This window comes from Entelurus aequoreus, linkage group LG12 (genome assembly GCF_033978785.1).
Source record: "Entelurus aequoreus isolate RoL-2023_Sb linkage group LG12, RoL_Eaeq_v1.1, whole genome shotgun sequence".
Lineage (NCBI taxonomy): Eukaryota > Metazoa > Chordata > Actinopteri > Syngnathiformes > Syngnathidae > Entelurus > Entelurus aequoreus.
This window is the reverse complement of record NC_084742.1, coordinates 12959727-12979807: the sequence shown is the minus strand read 5'-3', so window position 1 is coordinate 12979807 and position 20081 is coordinate 12959727. Positions and strand designations below refer to the sequence as shown.

The window sequence follows — 20081 nt, the reverse complement described above, 5'->3', positions numbered from 1 at the left end:
GAAGTAATAATTATAAGTCAAATACAGTATTGTCATAGCTAGAGCATAGAATAACTGTTTAAGACCTTCTAAATATATTTTATAAACAGGTAATTATGAGAGCCTTTTAGACATGAAATAACACCCACAGTGTCATCTTTACACTCAATTTATCCGTTCAATCCAATGTAATAAGGCTGCCTAAGGTTAGCCAATCAGTGGCCACGATACTGAAAAGTGTGCTCTGATTAGCTTGGTCTCATCCAGTGGCCAATACTGCTGTAGTATTGATATTTTAGTTAATTTCACAATGTTAATGCTTGAAAATGTTTAAAAAGGTCAAAGATTTTTTTTAAAAAATGTATGTAATGAATAATAAAATGTTGAATGTGCGTCGCAGCAACTGTCCAACCATGGATGGACTGTATTTGGAGAAGGGTGGGGGGAAAAAAAGAGGTCACATCCCCTCAAGAGTTACATTTAAAGCAACTTAACTTGTTTATTATTCTTATATCCTCACGAAGCACGGCAGGTTGGCAGGTGCAGGATAAGTCGCTACATGAAAATGTTTATCCTTCGTCCCACAGGTGCATTTTAATCAAGTTTCACTAAGTCAGACACAATATAAAATGGCTTTGGGATCATAATCAAATTAAACAATGAATCCAGATTTACAGCACGTTAAATGATTTATTAGTCCATGACCACAAGGTGGCAGCAACATAATCTTTTCACTATTAAGTCCGAACCGAGTGTCCATGAAGGGATCATTGAGCCTCATATGAAGTCATAGAGATACTTGACAATGTCAAAGTTCACCGTCCTGAAAGAAGAGTGTGTTCTGTGTGAGTGTTTGCATGAACTTGTCATACTTACAGCACCTGTGTATCCTTGGTTCTGCACGCACACACACGCACACACACACACACACACACACACACACAAACCTGGCTATAGCGCAGATGAAATCCATGGACACGGCACATTTGTACTTGGGGGCGTCCAGCTGGTCGTCATGACTGATTTGAGCCAGCAGCTGTAAGGTCACCAAAGAGGAGATCTTAAAAGAAGAAAAAAAATGAGGTGATGACGAGAGACGGTTGCTGCGGTTACGGCTCGGACTGAAACGTCAAGACTCCACTAACCTGAGAGAAGATGCTGGCGGTGGGCGCCACCCTGCTGTCCACCACGCTGTAGAAAATGGCGAGCAGGCGGTCCAGAGGAAACGGCTTGGGTCCGAGCAGGTGGTTGCTGGTCTTAAGATGGACAACATCAGGTTTTGTTTGTGTGACAAAAACAATGCACACGTGACTAGCGAAGTGAGATTTTTCTGAGCCTGCATGATCACCTTCTCATTCTTCTTCAGGAAGTTTTTTGTTTTTCTTATTTTGCCGTGGTGCTGTCAGGAAGGAGAAGGGGACACCGTGAGAATTGTGTGCACGCTGAGAGATAAACACATAGACAAATAAATTAGTTGCTGCGTCATCACAATCTACAAATAGCAAACTCATGTCATTTTATTTCCTGGTCATTTTCAACTTGGACAATTTCAGTTTTTGGTCAGTCTTAGTATCATGAGTCAGCTTCCAGGCTCTAGGGGGCATTCCTGTCAACCTTCCCATTTTTGCCCGGAAATCACGTTTTTCTCCTTCTTTCCTGGCTGCTTCCTCGGATTTTGGTCTCCACAAAAAAACGGAACAGTTCAAATGTGAATGGGACTCATCCCTATTGAGAAGGTTATATTAAAATAGATAAGGAGAGAAGCGGACTGTCACAATTAATGGTCTTGTGGGCAGTATAACGCATTAAGTATTCAATTTATATATTTTTTAATTGATTTAACAGCGATTTGTAATAAAAATCCCTTATTTTTACCCATTTTCCGGTGAAATTTCCCATATTGTGAAAACCAAATGTTGACAGGTATGTCTAGGTGGTTATTTGCACGGTAGCTGTGGCTTGCTATGATATACTACTATAACCCTCAATTTATTTCTTCCTCTGACAATTTTGGTTCAGCTCGTGCATCTTAGTATTTATACTCATATATATTTTTGGCACCTCTAATGGTGACAGTGCCGTCAGAACCCGTCCTAACCGGCTTAGAATTTTTGCTGTCACCTCCAGCGCTGTGCAGTGCTTCCCTACCTTGACGAAAAAGCGCTTGTCGGTGCGGGCGGGATTGTAGGACGCCAAGTAGGCGGCGATCAGCAGGAACTTGGAGTAAAAAGGCAGTTCGACGTGTGTGTGCGCCGATAAGCCTTAGAGGAGAGCAGGGATGGAGAAGTCACGTGATCGCCCACAGCTTCCAGCCTTTTCGTACAAAACGTGAAAATGCGTGTGCCATACCTCTCACAGGCCCGGCTTCAGTCTCCACTTGCATCTTCTCCCACTGGAGGCTAAAAGACACACACATGACGGTGGACACACACGAAGGACAAAGACAGGGGTGTGACGGTTACACTTACCTGGACACCTCACGCAGGTAGACCGTTTGCATGGCCTTCTTCAAGTGAGGCTCAATGTTTCGCCAAAGCTTGTGTGTGTCACTCTCTTTCACTGGCAACACAATGCAACACAAATAGGACACACACACACGGAGCATCTTTTGACTTTTGAGTAAAAATAAATTACCGTTGCCTTCGGCCAAAGGCTCGCAGAACTTTGAAAAGTTGAGTGCAGCCTGGTTTGAAAAGAAAGCACAAAATGAGCGACACAGACTTTAAGGAAAAAGTTTGTGAGGCGTTTAAGCTCCTCCCACCAGGTGGCGAAGCTCTCTGAGGTCCCGACAGACAGCGTAAAAGACGCCCAGCAAGATGTTGACGTAGGAAGAGTAGAAGTCAGCGGAATAGGACGGGTGTTTGTCCCGACACAAAATTTGGTGCAGCTCAGCTAAAAAAAAACAAAAAAACCCAAGTAGAAAATAAAGACAGCAGATATTCACACCTTCAATGTGAACAAATCAACAGCTGTGTTGCATAATCCACTTGTTAAAACAATGTCACAGGTACAAAGAAAATATCTCGCAAGTGACACGTGTTGGGAGGAGGGTAAAAATACTTTTGCTGTAGTCAGGGAAGTGGAGCAGAAGAGGTTCGAAGCAGCCGGTGCTCGGCCTGAACGTGTCCCACACGATCTCACTGAGCAGGACCACGCTCACGTTGTCCTCCACCTGCAGGGGAAAAACATCTACATTCTCACGTGAGGGACTAAAACTGAACCGCCTCTACATTAGCATCTGGGGCCATTCTTTCTTAATCCATGCCATTTGCAACCCCAGGAAATAAAATGTATTAATGCACAATAAATGTAACTGTAAAATATGTTTTTAATGGCAAAGTGTCCTGTACATCCATCTGTTTGCACATTTAACACACACAATTTAATTTAATAAAACTACCTTGAACTAGGTATGACGCATATTATCAGTCAACCATCTATCGTGTGTCAATGTCAGAACCAAATCACGCCTGAAGAAATTGATCAGTGAAGCATAAAAACTAACATGCTAAATTGTTGGATTTCTAACAGCAGTTTATAATAAATAGTATAAATGATTTGTCCCTCGACAGAGTTACTTTTGTTCAATTCAACATGTCTAAAAACAAGTAGGAAGACACAAACCTTATTTTAATCCTATATATTTTCCATGTCTAATATAGTAATTAACTCACACTATAACTTTCACATGTTTACATTTAGTTCACTTCATGTGTGAAAGAAAGAAAGGAAGGTGTTGAAAAAACTAATATAATTATTAATTTCAATGATCGTATTAGTACATAGTTTCATATATTGCACTTTACTTTGTTCTTATACAAAATACAAAATTGAAGTAATCAGCATTATTACTAGTTGATAGTAGAACACGTTATTTTACTTGACTATTATTTCTGGTCTTGAATGACTATTTTGTTGAAATAAAATGTTGAAAATAATATGGCACTTTTTTTTTACAAATGACATTGCAATATTTGTCTTATTTTGCACAAACAGTGTTTACTTGTGAAATGCATGCATTCTTACCACAGTAAAAGGAATAATGGAGGAATAATAATTAAGAAATATTGTATTCATTTTACACGACATGACTTTAATATTAGTTTTAAGGGAATACCTGCTACATATGTCGGTATTGGTTAATATCAGATTTGGTTGATATCAGTATCGGATATGAAGTGTTGAGCAATATTGGCATATCAGTAAGAAAGCCAATATCGAACATCCCTACCTTGAACACTAAAAATGTTATTTTGTAGTCTGTCCTCGCTTCCTAGACTTAGACATTACTATCAATCATTTAAATGATTCACAAATGTGATATTATTGAAGGAGCACTTCTATATTGCCCAGAAAAGTAAGTTTCAGGTTTCAAAACTTAACATAATGTCACAGGTTGGAGCATGATAACATGTGGAGGGGAAACGACTGTCTCCATGATGACAACCGGTATACTGTATATGTTTAAAATCCTCTTTTGAATAAGGATGTAACGGTTTAAAATCTCACGGTATGATATTATTACACAATTAAAACCACAGTACGTTATCATTGCGGTATATGCCAAAAGAAAAAGCATGTTAACCATGCCATAGTGTGTAAAATAAAGTGGCAGAAATGTTTAGGATAAACACACTTGTTGTAATTGAACACAAATATAATGTTAAAATGTTGTAATCATATTTTTTATTACAAACAAGTATTTCTAAGTGCAAAAAATTGCGCAGGAACATTACTGTTACAAGCAAATATTTAAGAAAATAACTTACAGTTGATGTATTTAAAGTAACAATGTAAACATCCAGTGAACCAAGTGTAAAAGTGTCAGTCTACCCCAGGGCAGCTGTGGCTACGAAAGTAGCTTACCACCACTAGGTGTGAATGAATGATGGGTTTTTAACATGTAAAGCGACTTTGGGTACTTAGAAAAGCGCTATATAAATCCCAGTTAGGAGTTAGGTAAACAATAATGTTCAGTTTAGTGTCTTTCAACTTTTACAATATGGGAAGGAGTGTCCTCTACAGTGGACTGTTTTTTATATCATTGGAAAATGTTTGCCAGAAATCTTACCTAACAATATAACTTTTAGTAATGTAAATAACTCACAAACTGATATTTGGCTTCAAATATATTTTCAGTGTGATGGTTTACGAGGTGGCAATTTGTCCAGCCCTGCCTTTCGTCCAAATATAGCTGCAATAGACTCCAGCCCCCCCACGACATCGACGGACAAGCAGTTAAAAAATAGATTGATGGATTGAGGATGTATCAAGTAGCTTTTTAGTTTATTCTTATTTCCCGCCCTGAACAATTTATTGGGGGTAATTTCATGACGGGCTGGCTCTGTGTCGCTTTGGAAACGCTTCAAACGAAAGTGGCGCACTTCGCTTTGCAGAACGCAGACTTTCTTACCTCCGCCAAAGAGGTTATATTTTTGGCCTCGGCTTGTTTGTCTGTTTTGCTAGCAACATAACTCAAACATTTATGGACGGATTTAATGTCCAAAAAAAACAATTCCTTTTATCTACGAGTACAAACACCCTTCACTTCCTGCTTATAGCATTCAACATCCCAATCTTGCCATTTCCGCATTGTGTAAAGGGTTCTGGGAGATGTAATTTCTTTGCAGTTCCGGCCAATGCTAAAACGCCAGAAGAAAACTACATTCACCAAGTTTTCGTTTGATACGTCAGGGTATTATTGTAAAGACTTTGAAACCAAAATATCGCAGTATTCATAATACAGTGACATCCCTACATTTAAAAAGGGCGATCTGCACCACTTTTGCACTAATCAATTGTACATGCGGTCTTCGTAGATCACCCGCAACACCTCCACGAATAGTACAAACAATTTAATAGGACGTGCCCTAGTAAATTAGGCCCTTGGTGTATTTATCAGATTTTAAGTTGAAACATTTAGATTTAATATAATTCATAAAATTTATTTTGAGAGAATTGCAACAAGCAAATAGACAGACCACCCCATTATAGATAACTCCACATTGGTCAGCAAATATGGTTCCTTGGCCTGAACTCGTGCTCACCAGTTCCTGAAGACGCAGGAGAGCTGGGAGGAGATTAGCGTCCATGTCTCGCAGAAGCTCTGCTTTTTCTATCACCTGAAAACACACAAACATGTTAATGCTACTCATCAACAAAACTTTTTGTCTGACGCTACATGTGCACTCACTATGTATTGCGTCTGCGTGGCGGCAGATAGGGACCGATGCTGCTTGTAGATACGGACAAAGTCTGACATCGACGGGCTACGAGGTAGCGCGGCGGCGGCATCCCGCCCAAAAAAGGTCAACAGCACATGCTCGAAGAGCAGGGCGATGGAAACGCACTCAACGCAGCTGATGGTGGCGTGAGGCAACTGCACGAGTGAAAAAATTATGCTTGATTACATCTGTTTACATACTCCCATACTCGATATTCCCTTTTACCTGGAGCTCCTTGAGTAGAATATTGACAACATGACTCTTCCCTGAGGCTCGATGACCGTAGATGAAGAATGAAGGGAAGCTGTACTGCTGTGGCTGTTGAAAGACACATTACAACACTACTAAACCATATTACTACTACACAATTGTACATGAAAACTTCATTATAATGAATGAAAATGCAGTGCTGTAAATCAAGGGTGTCCAAACTTTTTCCACTGAGGGCCACATATTGAAAAGTCAAAGCATGTGGGGCACATTTTGATATTTTTTGTGTTTAAAACCAATATAATATATATAGATTTTCTTTTACCTTTAGGGCTCCAGTCAAGTTTGGTCTCAGTCATAATTTTCTTTTTTTTTTTTTAAATAGGTCATATAATATTTTTATTAATAATATTATTCAACACTTAAATCGCTAGATCAACTTCAGGTCTATATGTCATATTAAGTACAAAAACATTCCCTTTTGTCAAAGAAAACCCTGTTCGTAAAGGCAAAAACAAAATATACAACATTTTCCACCCAAAAATTGTCAAAGTGGAATATTTGATATGAAGTGATTGGAGCCTAAAATAGGCCATTAATTCACACCAACAATATTTTTAATTTATTATTAGAAAATTGATGGATGGATTATTTTTTGAACAATGACAGAAAAAAATCCCACTAAAATTCCTGGGAATCCAAAAGGGCCCCAGTCATTAAAGTGTTCAAAATAGGTCATACATTTTTTTTTAACTTTCAACACTTAAATCTCTAGATCTGGGACATCAAACATGCGGCCCACGAGCCGGATCAAGCCCACAAGATGAGTTTGCTAAGTGTAAAATTGAACTGCATTTTTGAATTAAAGAAACTGCTGTTTTAAATGTGTCCACTGGATGTCGCAATAGCAATTCTGACAGGAAAGCAAATAGTTTATATCGTGGCGAGCAAGTATACCAAGCAAGAGGTACACGGTAAACCGGGGCTGCGACTCCTCCTTCTTGACCAAACGTAAAACAAACAGGAGTAAAATAAACAAGTGGTAACCCGACTCAAAACACTGCATGAGACACTGCACATTGATATAGTTCTGTGAAAAGGCTTGTCTTCTGTGCACATTTAAAGAATGTGAACAATGGAAATGACAAATGAGGTAGTTGATACATAGAAGAGGTTTTATTTATGGTTGATTTAGTTTTTTGTTAAATCCTAAATTGGCTGTCATTTTAAGTTTAGTTGCTTTGTAGATACACTGAGATGAAGTCTAAGTTCATTGTGTTCTTCATGGGGTTCTTGAAACTAAACCATTTTTTTCCTCATAATTTTCAACTAACTTGAAGTGTTTTGTCAAGAGTATTATTTGTGATCTGTACATTTTCAGAATGTGCTTGGTCTATTTTGGGGCGAAGTAAAACAAAGAAAATAATCTGTAGTTGGCATAGTTGTATTTTTAAATTATTATGCCATGATTTTGTCTGGCCCACGTGGGAAAAAAATGTTCTCCATGCGGCCCCTGACCTAAAATGAGTTTGACACCCCTGCTCTAGATCAACTACAAATCAATCATCTACAAAATTTTTTTATTTGTTTATGCTTTTTTCTTGTATTCCTTTTTTGTCAAAGAAAATGTAAGTTTTTTAAACAGCAAACTCACAAACTATGCTATATTGTCCAAAAAATATATTTAATGTGGAATATCTGATGCGATGTAATTTAAGCTTTGAATTGGTCAAGAATTAGAAACAATATTGATTTTGATTAACTATGAGCAATGACAGCTTTAAAAAAGTCAGCCTGGATGTCAGCTTTGTGTTATTAGAAGTCAACAGTGAAACTTTTTCTCGTTACATTTTACTTGTTTGTTCAGTTCAGTTTCAGTTTATTTCGAACATGCATACAATACAATGTTATGCATCACACAATTCCAGTTGTTTCATTACAGCACGTTCGAAAAGGAGTGGGAAGAAGCAGAGCTTATTTAACCATACCCCTTTTCATACCATAACAATTGTATCCAATTTTCTTGTTCTCTGTAACAGAGCAGTGAAGGTAACTATACATGTTGTACCAAACATACAAATGTTAAATACATAAATAATCTTTGTTTCAATAAAAAAAAAGGGGGGCGGGGGAGGGTTCAAGATGTTTATCATAATTCTTGTTGTGTGTACTTTGTGAACACTTGTAGTTTGAACAGTCTCTTAAACTAGCGAGCAGTTTGCACTTTGATTATTTTTTTTATTTTTAAAATAGTATTTTTTGAATGGTGTTGGCTGTTAAAAATTAGCTGCACTTTGGACATCCCTGCTGGAGATAGTTGCGCATTTTTAATAGTTAATCGCCTCCTGCATGTATAACGGATGCCAGCTATTGTGGTCGTGCAGTAGGACCTTGTGTAGACCTCACTTCCCGACGCTTTAAAGAGCCCTAACGTTGCAGAACGTATTACTTAACACATTCGGTGGAGATTTGTGGTCGCTGGTTCACTGGCTGTTACACATATACGTACCAAAATAAATAGGCTAACAGGCTTGCATGCGGGTTGTCTCACCTCCCCCATCAACGACAGCAGCATCCCGGCTTGAAGCTCTCTGCAAGGCAGCTGCTCGGCTACCCTCAGCAGCCTCTCCTCCTCATATCCCGGCTGCCGCAGCAACGACGACATGAGGGCACCCGCTTCCCAACTATGGCACCAAACCTTGTTTACTACTTAAACATACACATTTAACATGCTAGCTGGCTTTCGCTAGCCGTCATGTGTTAAACTACTTGAACAGCGACGCCAAACTTCACCGGAAGTTCAGTACAAAAGCGAACCAAACAAGTACTGACACCGGAGATTAGTCAGTACGGGAAAAAATCTTTAAATGACAAAAAAACGGAGAAAGTTCTAAGCTAGCCAAAAAGTTAACAGAAGGAGAGTTTCGCGCGTTCTACACATGACGTCATGCACGGCCAATCACAATGAAGCATCGTTCGTAGAGCATCCCGGGTAATGAAGTTTTCTTACTGGTTTAATATCCGTAGAAAAATCGAGGTGTTATTATTCAATTCTGACGTTGCTGTTGTGTGAAAAATACATGTAAAATCTAATACATTTTTATAAATAATGTTCTGTATTAGTTTATGTGAAATGTGACCATTTGAGCAATGTATGGACATATATTTTTGTATTGCAAGCACAAGCTTTTGATTGATTGATTAAAACTTTTATTAGTAGATTGCAGTGTAGTACATCCATCCATCCATTTTCTACCGCTTATTCTTTTCGGGGTCGCGGGGGGCGCTGGAGCCTATCTCAGCTACAATCGGGCGGAAGGCGGGGTACACCCTGGACAAGTCGCCACCTCATCACAGAGTGCAGTACATATTATGTACAATTGACCACTAAATGGTAACACCCAAATAAGTTTTTCCAACTTGTTTAAGTCGGGGTCCACGTTAATCAATTCAAAGTAGCGGTGTATGCAGTGAAACTACGGCCTACCCTCAGCAGCCTCTCCTCCTCATAGCCCGGCTGCCGCAGCAATGACACACAGGCGCCCGCTTCCCAACTATCCCACCAAACCTTGTTTACTACTTAAACATACACATACACATGGGACGGCGTGGCAAAGTTGGTAGAGTGGCCGTGCCAGCAATCGGAGGGTTGCTGGTTACTGGGGTTCAATCCCCACCTTCTACCATCCTAGTCATGTCCGTTGTGTCCTTGGGCAAGACACTTCACCCTTGCTCCTGATGGGTGCTGGTTATCGCCTTGCATGGCAGCTCCCGCCATCAGTGTGTGAATGTGTGTGTGAATGGGTGAATGTGGAAATACTGTCAAAGCGCTTTGAGTACCTTGAAGGTAGAAAAGCGCTATACAAGTATAACCCATTTATTATTTATTTATTTAACATGCTAGCTGGCTTTCGCTAGCCGTCATCTGTTAAACTACTTGAACAGCGAGGCAAAACTTCACCTGAAGTTCAGTATAAAAGCCAACCAAACAAGTACTGACACTGGAGATTAGTCAGTACGGAAAAAAATCTTTAAATGACAAAAAAAACGGGGAAAGTTCTATGCCAGCCAAAAAGTTAACAGAAGAAGAGTTCCGCGCGTTCTACACATGACGTCACGCATGGCCAATCACAATGAAGCATCCATCTTAGAGCATCCTGGGTAATGAAGTTTTCTTACTGGATTAATAACCCTAGAAAATTCGAGATACATTCAATATATTCAATTCTGACGTTGCTGTTGTGTGAAAAATGCATGTAAAATCTAATACATTTTTATAAATGATGTTCTGTATACTGTTGTGGACACTTTGTCATGTCTACTGTATCCACTGTAGTGGACATTTCTCCTTGTCCATTGTAGTGGACATTTGTCCACGTCCTCTGTAATGGACATTCAATGATCTCCACTGTTGTGGACACTTTGCCATGTCTATTGTAGTCCACTGTAATGGACATTCGATGATCTCCACTGTTGTGGACATTTGTTCACGTCCTCTGTAATGGACATTCGATGATCTCCACTGTTGTGGACACTTTGCCATGTCTATTGTAGTCCACTGTAATGGACATTCGATGATCTCCACTGTTGTGGACACTTTGCCATGTCTATTGTAGTCCACTGTAGTGGACATTTTTCCACGTCCTCTGTAATGGACATGGGATAATGTCCACTGTAGTGGACTGTCCCACTACTGACTGGAGTGAGGGTCATGTGAAGCCTTTGTTCACAAACAGACTGATTCAATGGATAGTCGAGCAAGCTTATTTTTCTCAGGAGTGTGAATGTTGTCTGTCTATCTGTGTTGGCCCTGTGATGGGATGGCGACTTGCCCAGGGTGAACCCCGCCTCTGCCCAAATGCAGCTGAGATAGGCTAGCCGTCATCTGTTAAACTACTTGAACAGTGACGCAAAACTTCACCGCAAGTTCAGTACAAAAGCCAACCAAAGAAGTACTGACACCGGAGATTTTGGAACAAACGCGCTAAAAGTCGACGTCGCTAATTTAAGTCACTACGGAAAAAAATATTTCAATGACAAAAATCGGAGAAAGTTCTAAGCCAGCCAAAAAAGTTAACAAAAGACGAATTTCGCACTTTCTATACTTTACGTCACGTGACGTAAAGTGTAGAACGCGTACGCACCAATCACAATAACGCATCGTTCATGGGAAAAGTTCATCTCCAGGCAGCTACAACCCTAAACTAACACCCTCCCCGGATTGCTAATAATCAAATGTAAACAATCAAATGCAGATACTTTTTCTTATGCCTTCTGATCTCTCTCCACTACTTGCTGTCCATATCCTACCCCCCCTCCACACCCCTGATTGTAAATAATTCAATGTGATTATCTTGTGTGACGACTGTATTATGATTGATTGATTGATTGAGACTTTTATTAGTAGGTTGCACAGTGAAGTGAAGTGAAGTGAATTACATTTATATAGCGCTTTTTCTCAAGTGACTCAAAGCGCTTTACATAGTGAAACCCAATATCTAAGTTACATTCAAACCAGTGTGGGTGGCACTGGGAGCAGGTGGGTAAAGTGTCTTGCCCAAGGACACAACGGAAGTGACTAGGATGGCGGAAGCGGGGATCGAACCTGCAACCCTCAAGTTGCTGGCACGGCCGCTCTACCAACCGAGCTATACCGCCATAGGTGGATTAATGACCGGGCCTACCGGGCCCAGGCCCAGGGGGCCAGAGGCCCCAAGGGGCCAGGCCAACTTGGCCCCGCGGCCGCGACCCAAGCAAAACTACTTTTGCAAAAATAATAATCTTAAGCCCCAAGGGGCCAGGCCAACTTGGCCCCGCGGCCATGATCCATAGAGGGTAAGAGGCCCCAAGGGGCCAGGTCAACTTGGCCCCGCGGCCGCGACCCACAGAGGGCCAGAGGCCCCAAGGGGCCAGGCCAACATGGCCCCGCGGCCATGATCCATAGACGGTCAGAGGCCCCAAGGGGCCAGGCCAACTTGGCCCCGCGGCCACGATCCATAGAGGGTCAGAGGCCCCAGGGGGCCAGGTCAACTTGGCCCCGCGGCCACGATCCATAGACGGTCAGAGGCCCCAAGGGGCCAGGCCAACTTGGCCCCGCGGCCACGACCCACAGAAGGCCAGAGGCCCCAAAGGGCCAGGCCAACTTGGCCCCGCGGCCGCGAGCCACAGAAGGCCAGAGGCCCCAAGGGGCCAGGTCAACTTGGCCCCGCGGCCACGATCCATAGAGGGTAAGAGGCCCCAAGGGGCCAGGTCAACTTGGCCCCGCGGCCGCGACCCACAGAGGGCCTGAGGTCCTAAGGGGTCAGGCCAACTTGGCCCCGCGGCCATGATCCATAGAGGGCCAGAGGCCCCGAGGGGTCAGGCCAACTTGGCCCCGATCCATAGAGGGTCAGAGGCCCCAAGGGGCCAGGCCAACTTGGCCCCGCGGCCACGACCCACAGAGGCCCCAAGGGGCCAGGCAAAATTGGCCCCGCGGCCATGATCCACAGAGGGCCAGAGGCTCTCAATCATTATTATCAAAGCTAATTCTCAAATTGGATGGATCACACAACCTCACTCACATATTCTTTATCAATTATTAAAGGTTGTTTCTGAATTTTGATCACAGAACTTAATGCAAATATTCTTGATTGATTGACAAAGCTCATTCTCAAATTTTGATTACACAACCTTACTCTGACAAATTATCATTATCAAAAAGCTCTATCTCGAATTTGGATCACAGAATCTCACTCAAGTATTCTTAGCTGTGCCCCTCCCCCATCAAGTCTTTCATAAACCGGTCTGTTCTTTTAGAATCTCCTCATTTGGTATTTTGAACTTGTGAGAGACTGCTCAAAATTTGGTTTCCTTTCCCTCAGTTCAGACTCAGAGATAATTTGAAATCATTCAACAAGAAGTTTAACGCGCGCACACACACACACACACACACTTGAGTTGAGCATTACTTGGAAATTCTTATATTTTCCATTTTGCTGTTATTATCAGCATCTTCCCATTTTGTCCTTTTCTTTCGAGAAAGTTTACAGTCTGACATTTGTCACTGCTGTCAGTTAATAACTTTTTGGTCTTTGACCCATTTTGTCATTTTCTCGATTCGATCGTCACTGACCACTCTCTCCTGTCTGGCAGACATCGTTGCTGCCATCATAGCTAGCAAGCTGCCTGCAGCGGGTCATCCCTATGTTCCCCGTCCCTATGTTACCCGGGTCCTATGTTCCCCTCTACCGGGGAACTAAGGACCCTTTTTAAAAAAAAGGGTTCTATGTTCCCCGCTGCGGGGAACGTACAACACTTTTTCCAGAAAAGGGTTCTATGTTCCCCGCTGCTTCCAATGCGCGACTAAGTAAGACGCACGCAGACACGCATGACAGAGACGCGTTTAAGTTGTCGAAGGAAGGAAGTTCGCGTTTGAGTTGCTCTATCTGCTGCCGCACGCCCTGTGACAGGTTAGGTTTAGGGATGGTTTTGGTCAGGGCACAATTTCGCCAAAAAAGTGCTCCACAACGCCCTGTGACAGGTTAGGTTTAGGGATGGTTTTGGTCAGGGCACAATTTCGCAATTTCGCCAGATACAATGCAGGGAACATAGGACCCTTTTTTAGAAAAAGGGTCCTAAGTTCCCCGGTCGCATACAAAGACCCAGGAACAACCGGGGAACATAGGACCCGGGGAACATAGGACCCGGGGAACATAGGCACGCTCCCGCCTGCAGATAGCAACATTTTGGTGTCCTTTGGGAAAATATTTAGAAAGAAGACAAAAGTACACACAGTTGTACAACTATTATCTTTATGATCTTTTTTTTGTTAGTTTCTCTGTTACTGTGTGTGGCCAATTAAGCGACTTTTGGCCATACCTGGCTGGTGACATTTAGCGACTTTCTGGTTGATGTTAAGATTAATAATAGCAACAGTTCTCTTCATCTTAATGCAATTTATTGTGTCTGTCTCTCCACATTTTGCCATTAGGTACTTTGAGCTCTTGTTGGTCAGTCACTCTAAGGTACATTGTTGCTGCCATCATAGCTAGCAAGCTGCCTGCAGATAGCGACATTTTGGTGTCCTTTGAGAAATATTAAGAAAGAAGACAAAAGTACAAGACATTGTACGATTACTATCTTTTTAAAATTATTTGTTTCACTGTGTGATTGACCGACTTTGCCGCTAGATTTCGCGTCTTTTGGCCATACCTGGCTAGCGACTAAAAACATCATTTAGCGACTTTTTGGTTGTGAAGATAAGTGGTAAAAGCAGATCTTCCTGTTGGTCTTCCCACATTTTGCCATTTGGTACTTTGCACTCTTCTTGGTCACTCCAAGGCATTTGTCCCTGCCTTCAGCTAGTCACTTGGCTCTTTTGGAATATATTTCACTGTAATTGGCTCTCTCTCTCTCTTTCTCCTCAGTACAAATCAGCCTGTTCCCTTGCCATTCATCACTGACCACTCTGCTCTCCTGTCTGTCAGACATTATTGCTGCTTGCAGATAGCTTGGGGTCCTTAGAGAAAATATCAGAAGAGAAAAGTACACAATTATCTTAATTATCTTTTTTATTCAGTCAGTCCTTCAGTGAGTCCCAGTGTGTTGGCGATTAAGCAACGTTGGCATTCAATTAGCGACTTTTGGCCATACATGGCTGGCGACTCAAAAAACTAGAAAAAAAGTACAAAAAGTTGTACAATTAATATCTTTATTATCCTTAATTCCCCTGAATCCTAGAGTGTGTTGCAATTAAGCAACTTTGCTGCTAGGTTTAGCGACTCTTGTTTTGGGCATACCTGGCTAGCGACTACAAACATTATTCAGCAACTTTTTGGCTGTTAAGATTAACGTTAATAAATTAAATCCTAATACAATTTATTGTGTTGGTCTCGCCATCTTGCTATTAGGTACTTTGAATTCTTGTTGGTCTCTGCTAAGGTATCTGGCTGTTGTCTTTGCCTTCAGTTAGTCACTTGGCTCTGGAATATATTTAACTGTACTTGGCTCTCTCTTTCTCCTCAGTACAAATCAGTCTGTTCCCTTGCCATTTAGACATTTTCTTGATTGGATCATCACTGACCACTCTGCTCTCCTGCTGTCTATCAGACATTGTTGCTCCCATCATAGCTAGCAAGCTGCCTTGGTGTCCTTTGTGAAAATATTTAGATAGAAGACTAAAGTGCACAAAGGTGTACAATTATTATCTTTTCAAAATATTTGTTTCACTGTCAGTGTGATTGACCGACTTTGCCGCTAGATTTCGCGTCTTTTGGCCATACCTGGCTAGCGACTGAAAACATCATTTAGCAACTTTTTGGTTGTGAAGATAAGAGGTAAAAGCAGATCTGCCTGTTGGTCTTTCCACATTTTGCCATTTGGTACTTTGCACTCTTGTTGGTCACTCCAAGGCATTTGTCCCTGCCTTCAGCTAGTCACTTGGCTCTTTTGGAATATATTTCACTGTAATTGGCTCTCTCTCTCTTTCTCCTCAGTACAAATCAGTCTGTTCCCTTGCCATTTAGACATTTTCTTGATTCGATCATCACTGACCACTCTGCTCTCCTGCTGTCTATCAGACGAATCAGTTGATTCTCTGCTCTCAATTGTCTATGCTAGTAAGCTGTTATTCTCTGCTTTGGAGTGTTGATGCTGGGTTGCTAGTTTTCTAAATCACCTCACACACTTGAAGGAAGCAGCACCGATCATAAACACACAAACAAACTCACACACACACACACACACACACACACACACACACACACACACACACACACACACACACACACACACACACACACACACACACACACACACACACACATAGTTGGTTTATCTGTTGTGATAGGCAAAGAGCCAATGTGCAAAGAAAGAAGGGAAATATGGATCATAAACGTTTAAGTGGAGGAGCTAGAAAAAAAATTCAGCAAGAAAAGAAAAAAAAGGAATCAGTTTTACTTGAGAGTGTTCCAAATATCTCCAGCTTCTTCAGTACAAAGACATCTGCTGAAAGCAATTCTATAAATGCTACTGCAAATTCAGCTAAGGTTAGCAATGCACCTGAGCTAGCATGTAGCTCCCAAGATCCTGAGACCACTACAAGTGTAGACACTGAACCAAATGCTTCTGATGCTTATGATTCAACCAATTCAGCAGTAGCCAGTTGCTCGGATGAATGTGAGGTCACTGCACCTCTGGACAGCATAGAAAATGAGCTGAATCTTTCTTCAACACCATCTACAGTGACAACTCTACCTAGTGATCCCGCTAAATGGGCTGAGACCCTCACTGAGTCAATGAAGGAAGTTCTTATTCAAAGAGGTGCAAAATCATTTCACAACCGTCACAGCCATTATCCAGCTTCTGTGAGGAACAGTGGGCTAGGAGGCAAAACCCGATGCCTAAACAATGAACATTTTACTTCACACTTGCCCAATGGACAACGAGTACAAAGAGAGTGGCTGATGTACTCTCCCTCTACTGGTAATGTTTACTGCTTTGCATGCAAACTGTTTTCCCCAAAAACGCATTCTTTTGTGACAGGCTATTGTGATTGGAAACACTCAGAAAGATTTGGTGAACATGAGCGAAGTGCTGAGCACATAACCTGCATGCAAGCAGTCTTGAACCGCGCCAAAGGTGCCACAGTTGATGCAGACCTGTTCAAACAGTTTCAGGCAGAGAGCAGCTATTGGAGGCAGGTGTTACAAAGAGTTGTTGCAGTCATTAAATTCCTTGCAGAAAGGGGCCTTGCATTTAGGGGTAAAAATGAATCGTTAGGGTCTCCTCTCAATGGGAACTACCTTGGTATTCTGGAGGTCCTGGCTGAATTTGATCCCTTTCTAAAGGATCACATCAGAAAGTTTGGGCAGATGGGTCGAGGTAATACCTCATATCTGTCCTCCACCATTTGTGAGGAATTCATTGAATTGATGGGTGCAAAAACCAAACAGGCTATAGCAGATGAACTGCAAGCAAGCAAATACTACTCTATCATTGTGGATTCAACCCCAGATTTATCTCATGTGGACCAATTGACATTCATATTCCGTTTTGTTAGCAAAGAGGGCAGTGTTGTTGAACGCTTTGTGGGTTTTGAGCCCATTACTAGCCATACAGGTGAAAGTTTGGCTAACTGTGTCATGTCTGTGTTGGAAAATCTAGGGTTAGAGCTGTCAAATTGCAGGGGGCAGGCTTATGATAATGCCAGCAACATGTCAGGGAGGTATAATGGGTTGCAGGCTCACTTAAAGAAAAGCAACCCATTAATACACTATATTCCATGTGCAGCTCACTCTTTGAATTTGGTGGGAGTCAACAGCATTGACAGATGTGGAAATGAAGTCTCTAAGTATTTTGACTTGATTCAGTCTATTTACAACTTCACAACTGCATCCACACACCGATGGGACAGGGTATTTGGCAATTCCAACATAGATCTCACACTTAAAGCTTTATCCAACACGCGTTGGAGTTGCCGTGCAGAATCTACCAAAGCACTGTGGCAGAACTACAGTAAAATAAAAGCAGCACTACAGGTTATTTCCACTGATGACACAGAGAAACGAGACACACGAACTGAAGCTGACAGTCTAGTGCGGAAGCTGGATTCACTTGAGATGGCCTTCATGGCAGGCTTTTGGGACACTGTTCTGTCCAGATTTCAGGCCACAAGTCTGCAACTTCAAAAAGCAGACATGGACCTTGGTACAGCAGTTAGATTGCTGGAATCTCTGCACACCTTTGTTCTCTCCCAAAGAGATCTATTTGATCATTTTGAGCAGAAAGCCTTAAACATGTTGGGTGGCACCCCATCTTACAGGGCTGAACGGACGAGGAAACGTAAAAAGTTTGCTGATGAATCAGCATCCCCAGATGTTGTGCTTGAGGGAAGGCAACTGTTTCAAATAGAGACATTTATTGCCTCTATTGATCAACTGAGTTCAAGCCTTAATCACCGTCTGGAGGCCTACAAACATCTGAACAATTTGTTCAGTGTCCTTTTCTCTTTGGATACAGAGTCCAATGCTTCAGTCCTTCACAAGGCCAAGATTCTCACTGAATCATACCCATCTGACCTCAATGAAAGTCTTGGACAGGAGCTTATACAGTTCAAATCTTTTATACAGCTCAACAACACTGATGAGGAGAGGACCCCTTCAGGACTGCTCAAAACAATAATACATTTTGGACTACAGCCTACGTTTCCTAATACATACATTGCGCTACAGATTTTTCTCACTCTACCGGTCAGTAACTGTGAGGGAGAACGCTCATTCTCTCTTTTGTCAAGAGTAAAAAATGAGCTGCGCACAAGAATGACTCAGAAAAGATTAAATGCGTTATCTCTAATGGCAATTGAGAGTGAGCTGACAAGAGAGTTGGACTTCAATGATGTGGTGGATGATTTTGCAAAATTGAAAGCACGAAAGAAACCCCTTGCTTAAAGGTGCACTGTGTAAGATTTTTAGGTTATTTCCAGAATTCACCCATTCACTAATGTTAGGCTACCTGTTTTCATGAATACTTACCACCACCATAAAATTCTAAGTATCCATTATGACTTGGAGAATTGCACTTTTGCCATTTCTGGGAAGTGTCACCTGGATTGTGAAGATAGGATTGACTTTAGGCAGAAGCTTGGTGCTTTCTCTGGCAAACTGAACCTCAAGCTTCATTCTCTGCAGCTTTGCATTCTTGTGCAGACTTTCATCCACAAGGAACTTTTCAACTTCCCCACTATCGTGAAGGGGCCATCAAAAGATTTCAGTGTGTCCAGCATGTCTAGTCTCTTACTCTCCTTTCTTTGAGCCATCTCTTGTTTCTCATCTGCCCTACTCTCGAATTTTGCCTTCATGAATTTACTCCAGTTGAGTTCAACCTCCCTTTTTGCTTGTGCTGCTGCCTTGAAACCTCTGAAGCTCCTGGCTCTTCTGTAAAATTATTGACCTATTGACTGCGTTCAGTGTGCCCAACTTCTTCAGTTTGTAGTCCACCTTGCCACATTGTCTCTCCATCCCAATGTTGTGCACAGGGGTGCCATCAATGTTACTAGCCTGTTCACTGACAGGGTCCATTGGGAAGGTCTCCTCATCCATCCTCTGCCTGGCCAGGACAGTCTTCAGATGGGGCAGCATGAGATCTGTCAGCTGCTTCACTTCATCCAAGTATTCGGCAGCCACGTCTGACACTGAGTTCAGGACATGTCCAGTGCCTGTCCAGCCACTATAGCATTCTTGGAAATGGGCTATCTTGACCTGCATGCAGCCCATGTACCATGAACTGGCCTACACCTTTCTTTGTGGTGCTCTCCGATGCATGTTATCATTTTACCTTTCTCCTTCTCCTCAAGCTTAACCACAAATAGATACAGACTTTGAGCCTCAATTTGCTGCACAGCTGCCGTTATGCCAATGTGTTTTCCTAAGATATTATTTTATTTTTAATGATAGAAGGGAGGAAAAGGGGGCAAAAATCATGTCCGATTTAGTTTTTTGGGTGGGTTGGGGGGTTTATTTCATGATAGCTACCAACTTCCAATACATAATATCTCTCAAATGACCCAATGCACCATCACTGAAGTGGGCGTAATCATTTTCAAAAATGTTTATTTTTAGGCCATTTATCCCCTCCCCCTGTGTCTGTGTGAAACCTGTGCTTGTCAGTGTCTGTGTGGTATACCTAATAGTG

At 41.9% G+C, this 20081-nt stretch overlaps 1 protein-coding gene across 2 annotated transcripts; it reads right to left on the bottom strand.

Moving 5' to 3' along the window:
• Nucleotides 1-500: 500 nt before the first annotated feature.
• Nucleotides 501-9406, bottom strand: orc5 (origin recognition complex, subunit 5). 2 transcript variants are annotated; one of them, XM_062066811.1, is made up of 14 exons: nucleotides 8965-9404; nucleotides 6429-6521; nucleotides 6173-6358; nucleotides 6027-6101; nucleotides 3040-3151; nucleotides 2741-2871; nucleotides 2614-2662; nucleotides 2448-2538; nucleotides 2329-2378; nucleotides 2128-2240; nucleotides 1328-1378; nucleotides 1125-1235; nucleotides 927-1039; nucleotides 501-802 (listed from the first exon to the last, which is right to left on the bottom strand). In XM_062066811.1, the coding sequence occupies exons 1-14, from the start codon at nucleotides 9076-9078 to the stop codon at nucleotides 757-759; spliced, it is 1335 nt and encodes a 444-aa protein (XP_061922795.1). In that variant the 5' UTR covers nucleotides 9079-9404; the 3' UTR covers nucleotides 501-756. The 2 variants fall into 2 exon arrangements, 1 of the variants encoding a protein (XP_061922795.1); XR_009828137.1 differs by lacking the exon at nucleotides 501-802 and having other exon boundaries at nucleotides 1008-1039; nucleotides 1328-1421; nucleotides 8965-9406.
• Between the last annotated feature and the right edge of the window lie 10675 nt (nucleotides 9407-20081).

Excerpts from the sequence above, each read along its gene's own strand:
- orc5 (XM_062066811.1), bottom strand. The coding sequence starts at position 9,078 with ATGTCGTCGTTGCTGCGGCAGCCGGGATATGAGGAGGAGAGGCTGCTG. Across the intron at positions 6,522-8,964 it reads TGCTGTCGTTGATGGGGGAG|CCACAGCAGTACAGCTTCCC; the intron begins GTGAGACAACCC and ends GTCTTTCAACAG. Across the intron at positions 803-926 it reads TTCATCTGCGCTATAGCCAG|GACGGTGAACTTTGACATTG; the intron begins GTTTGTGTGTGT and ends CTCTTCTTTCAG.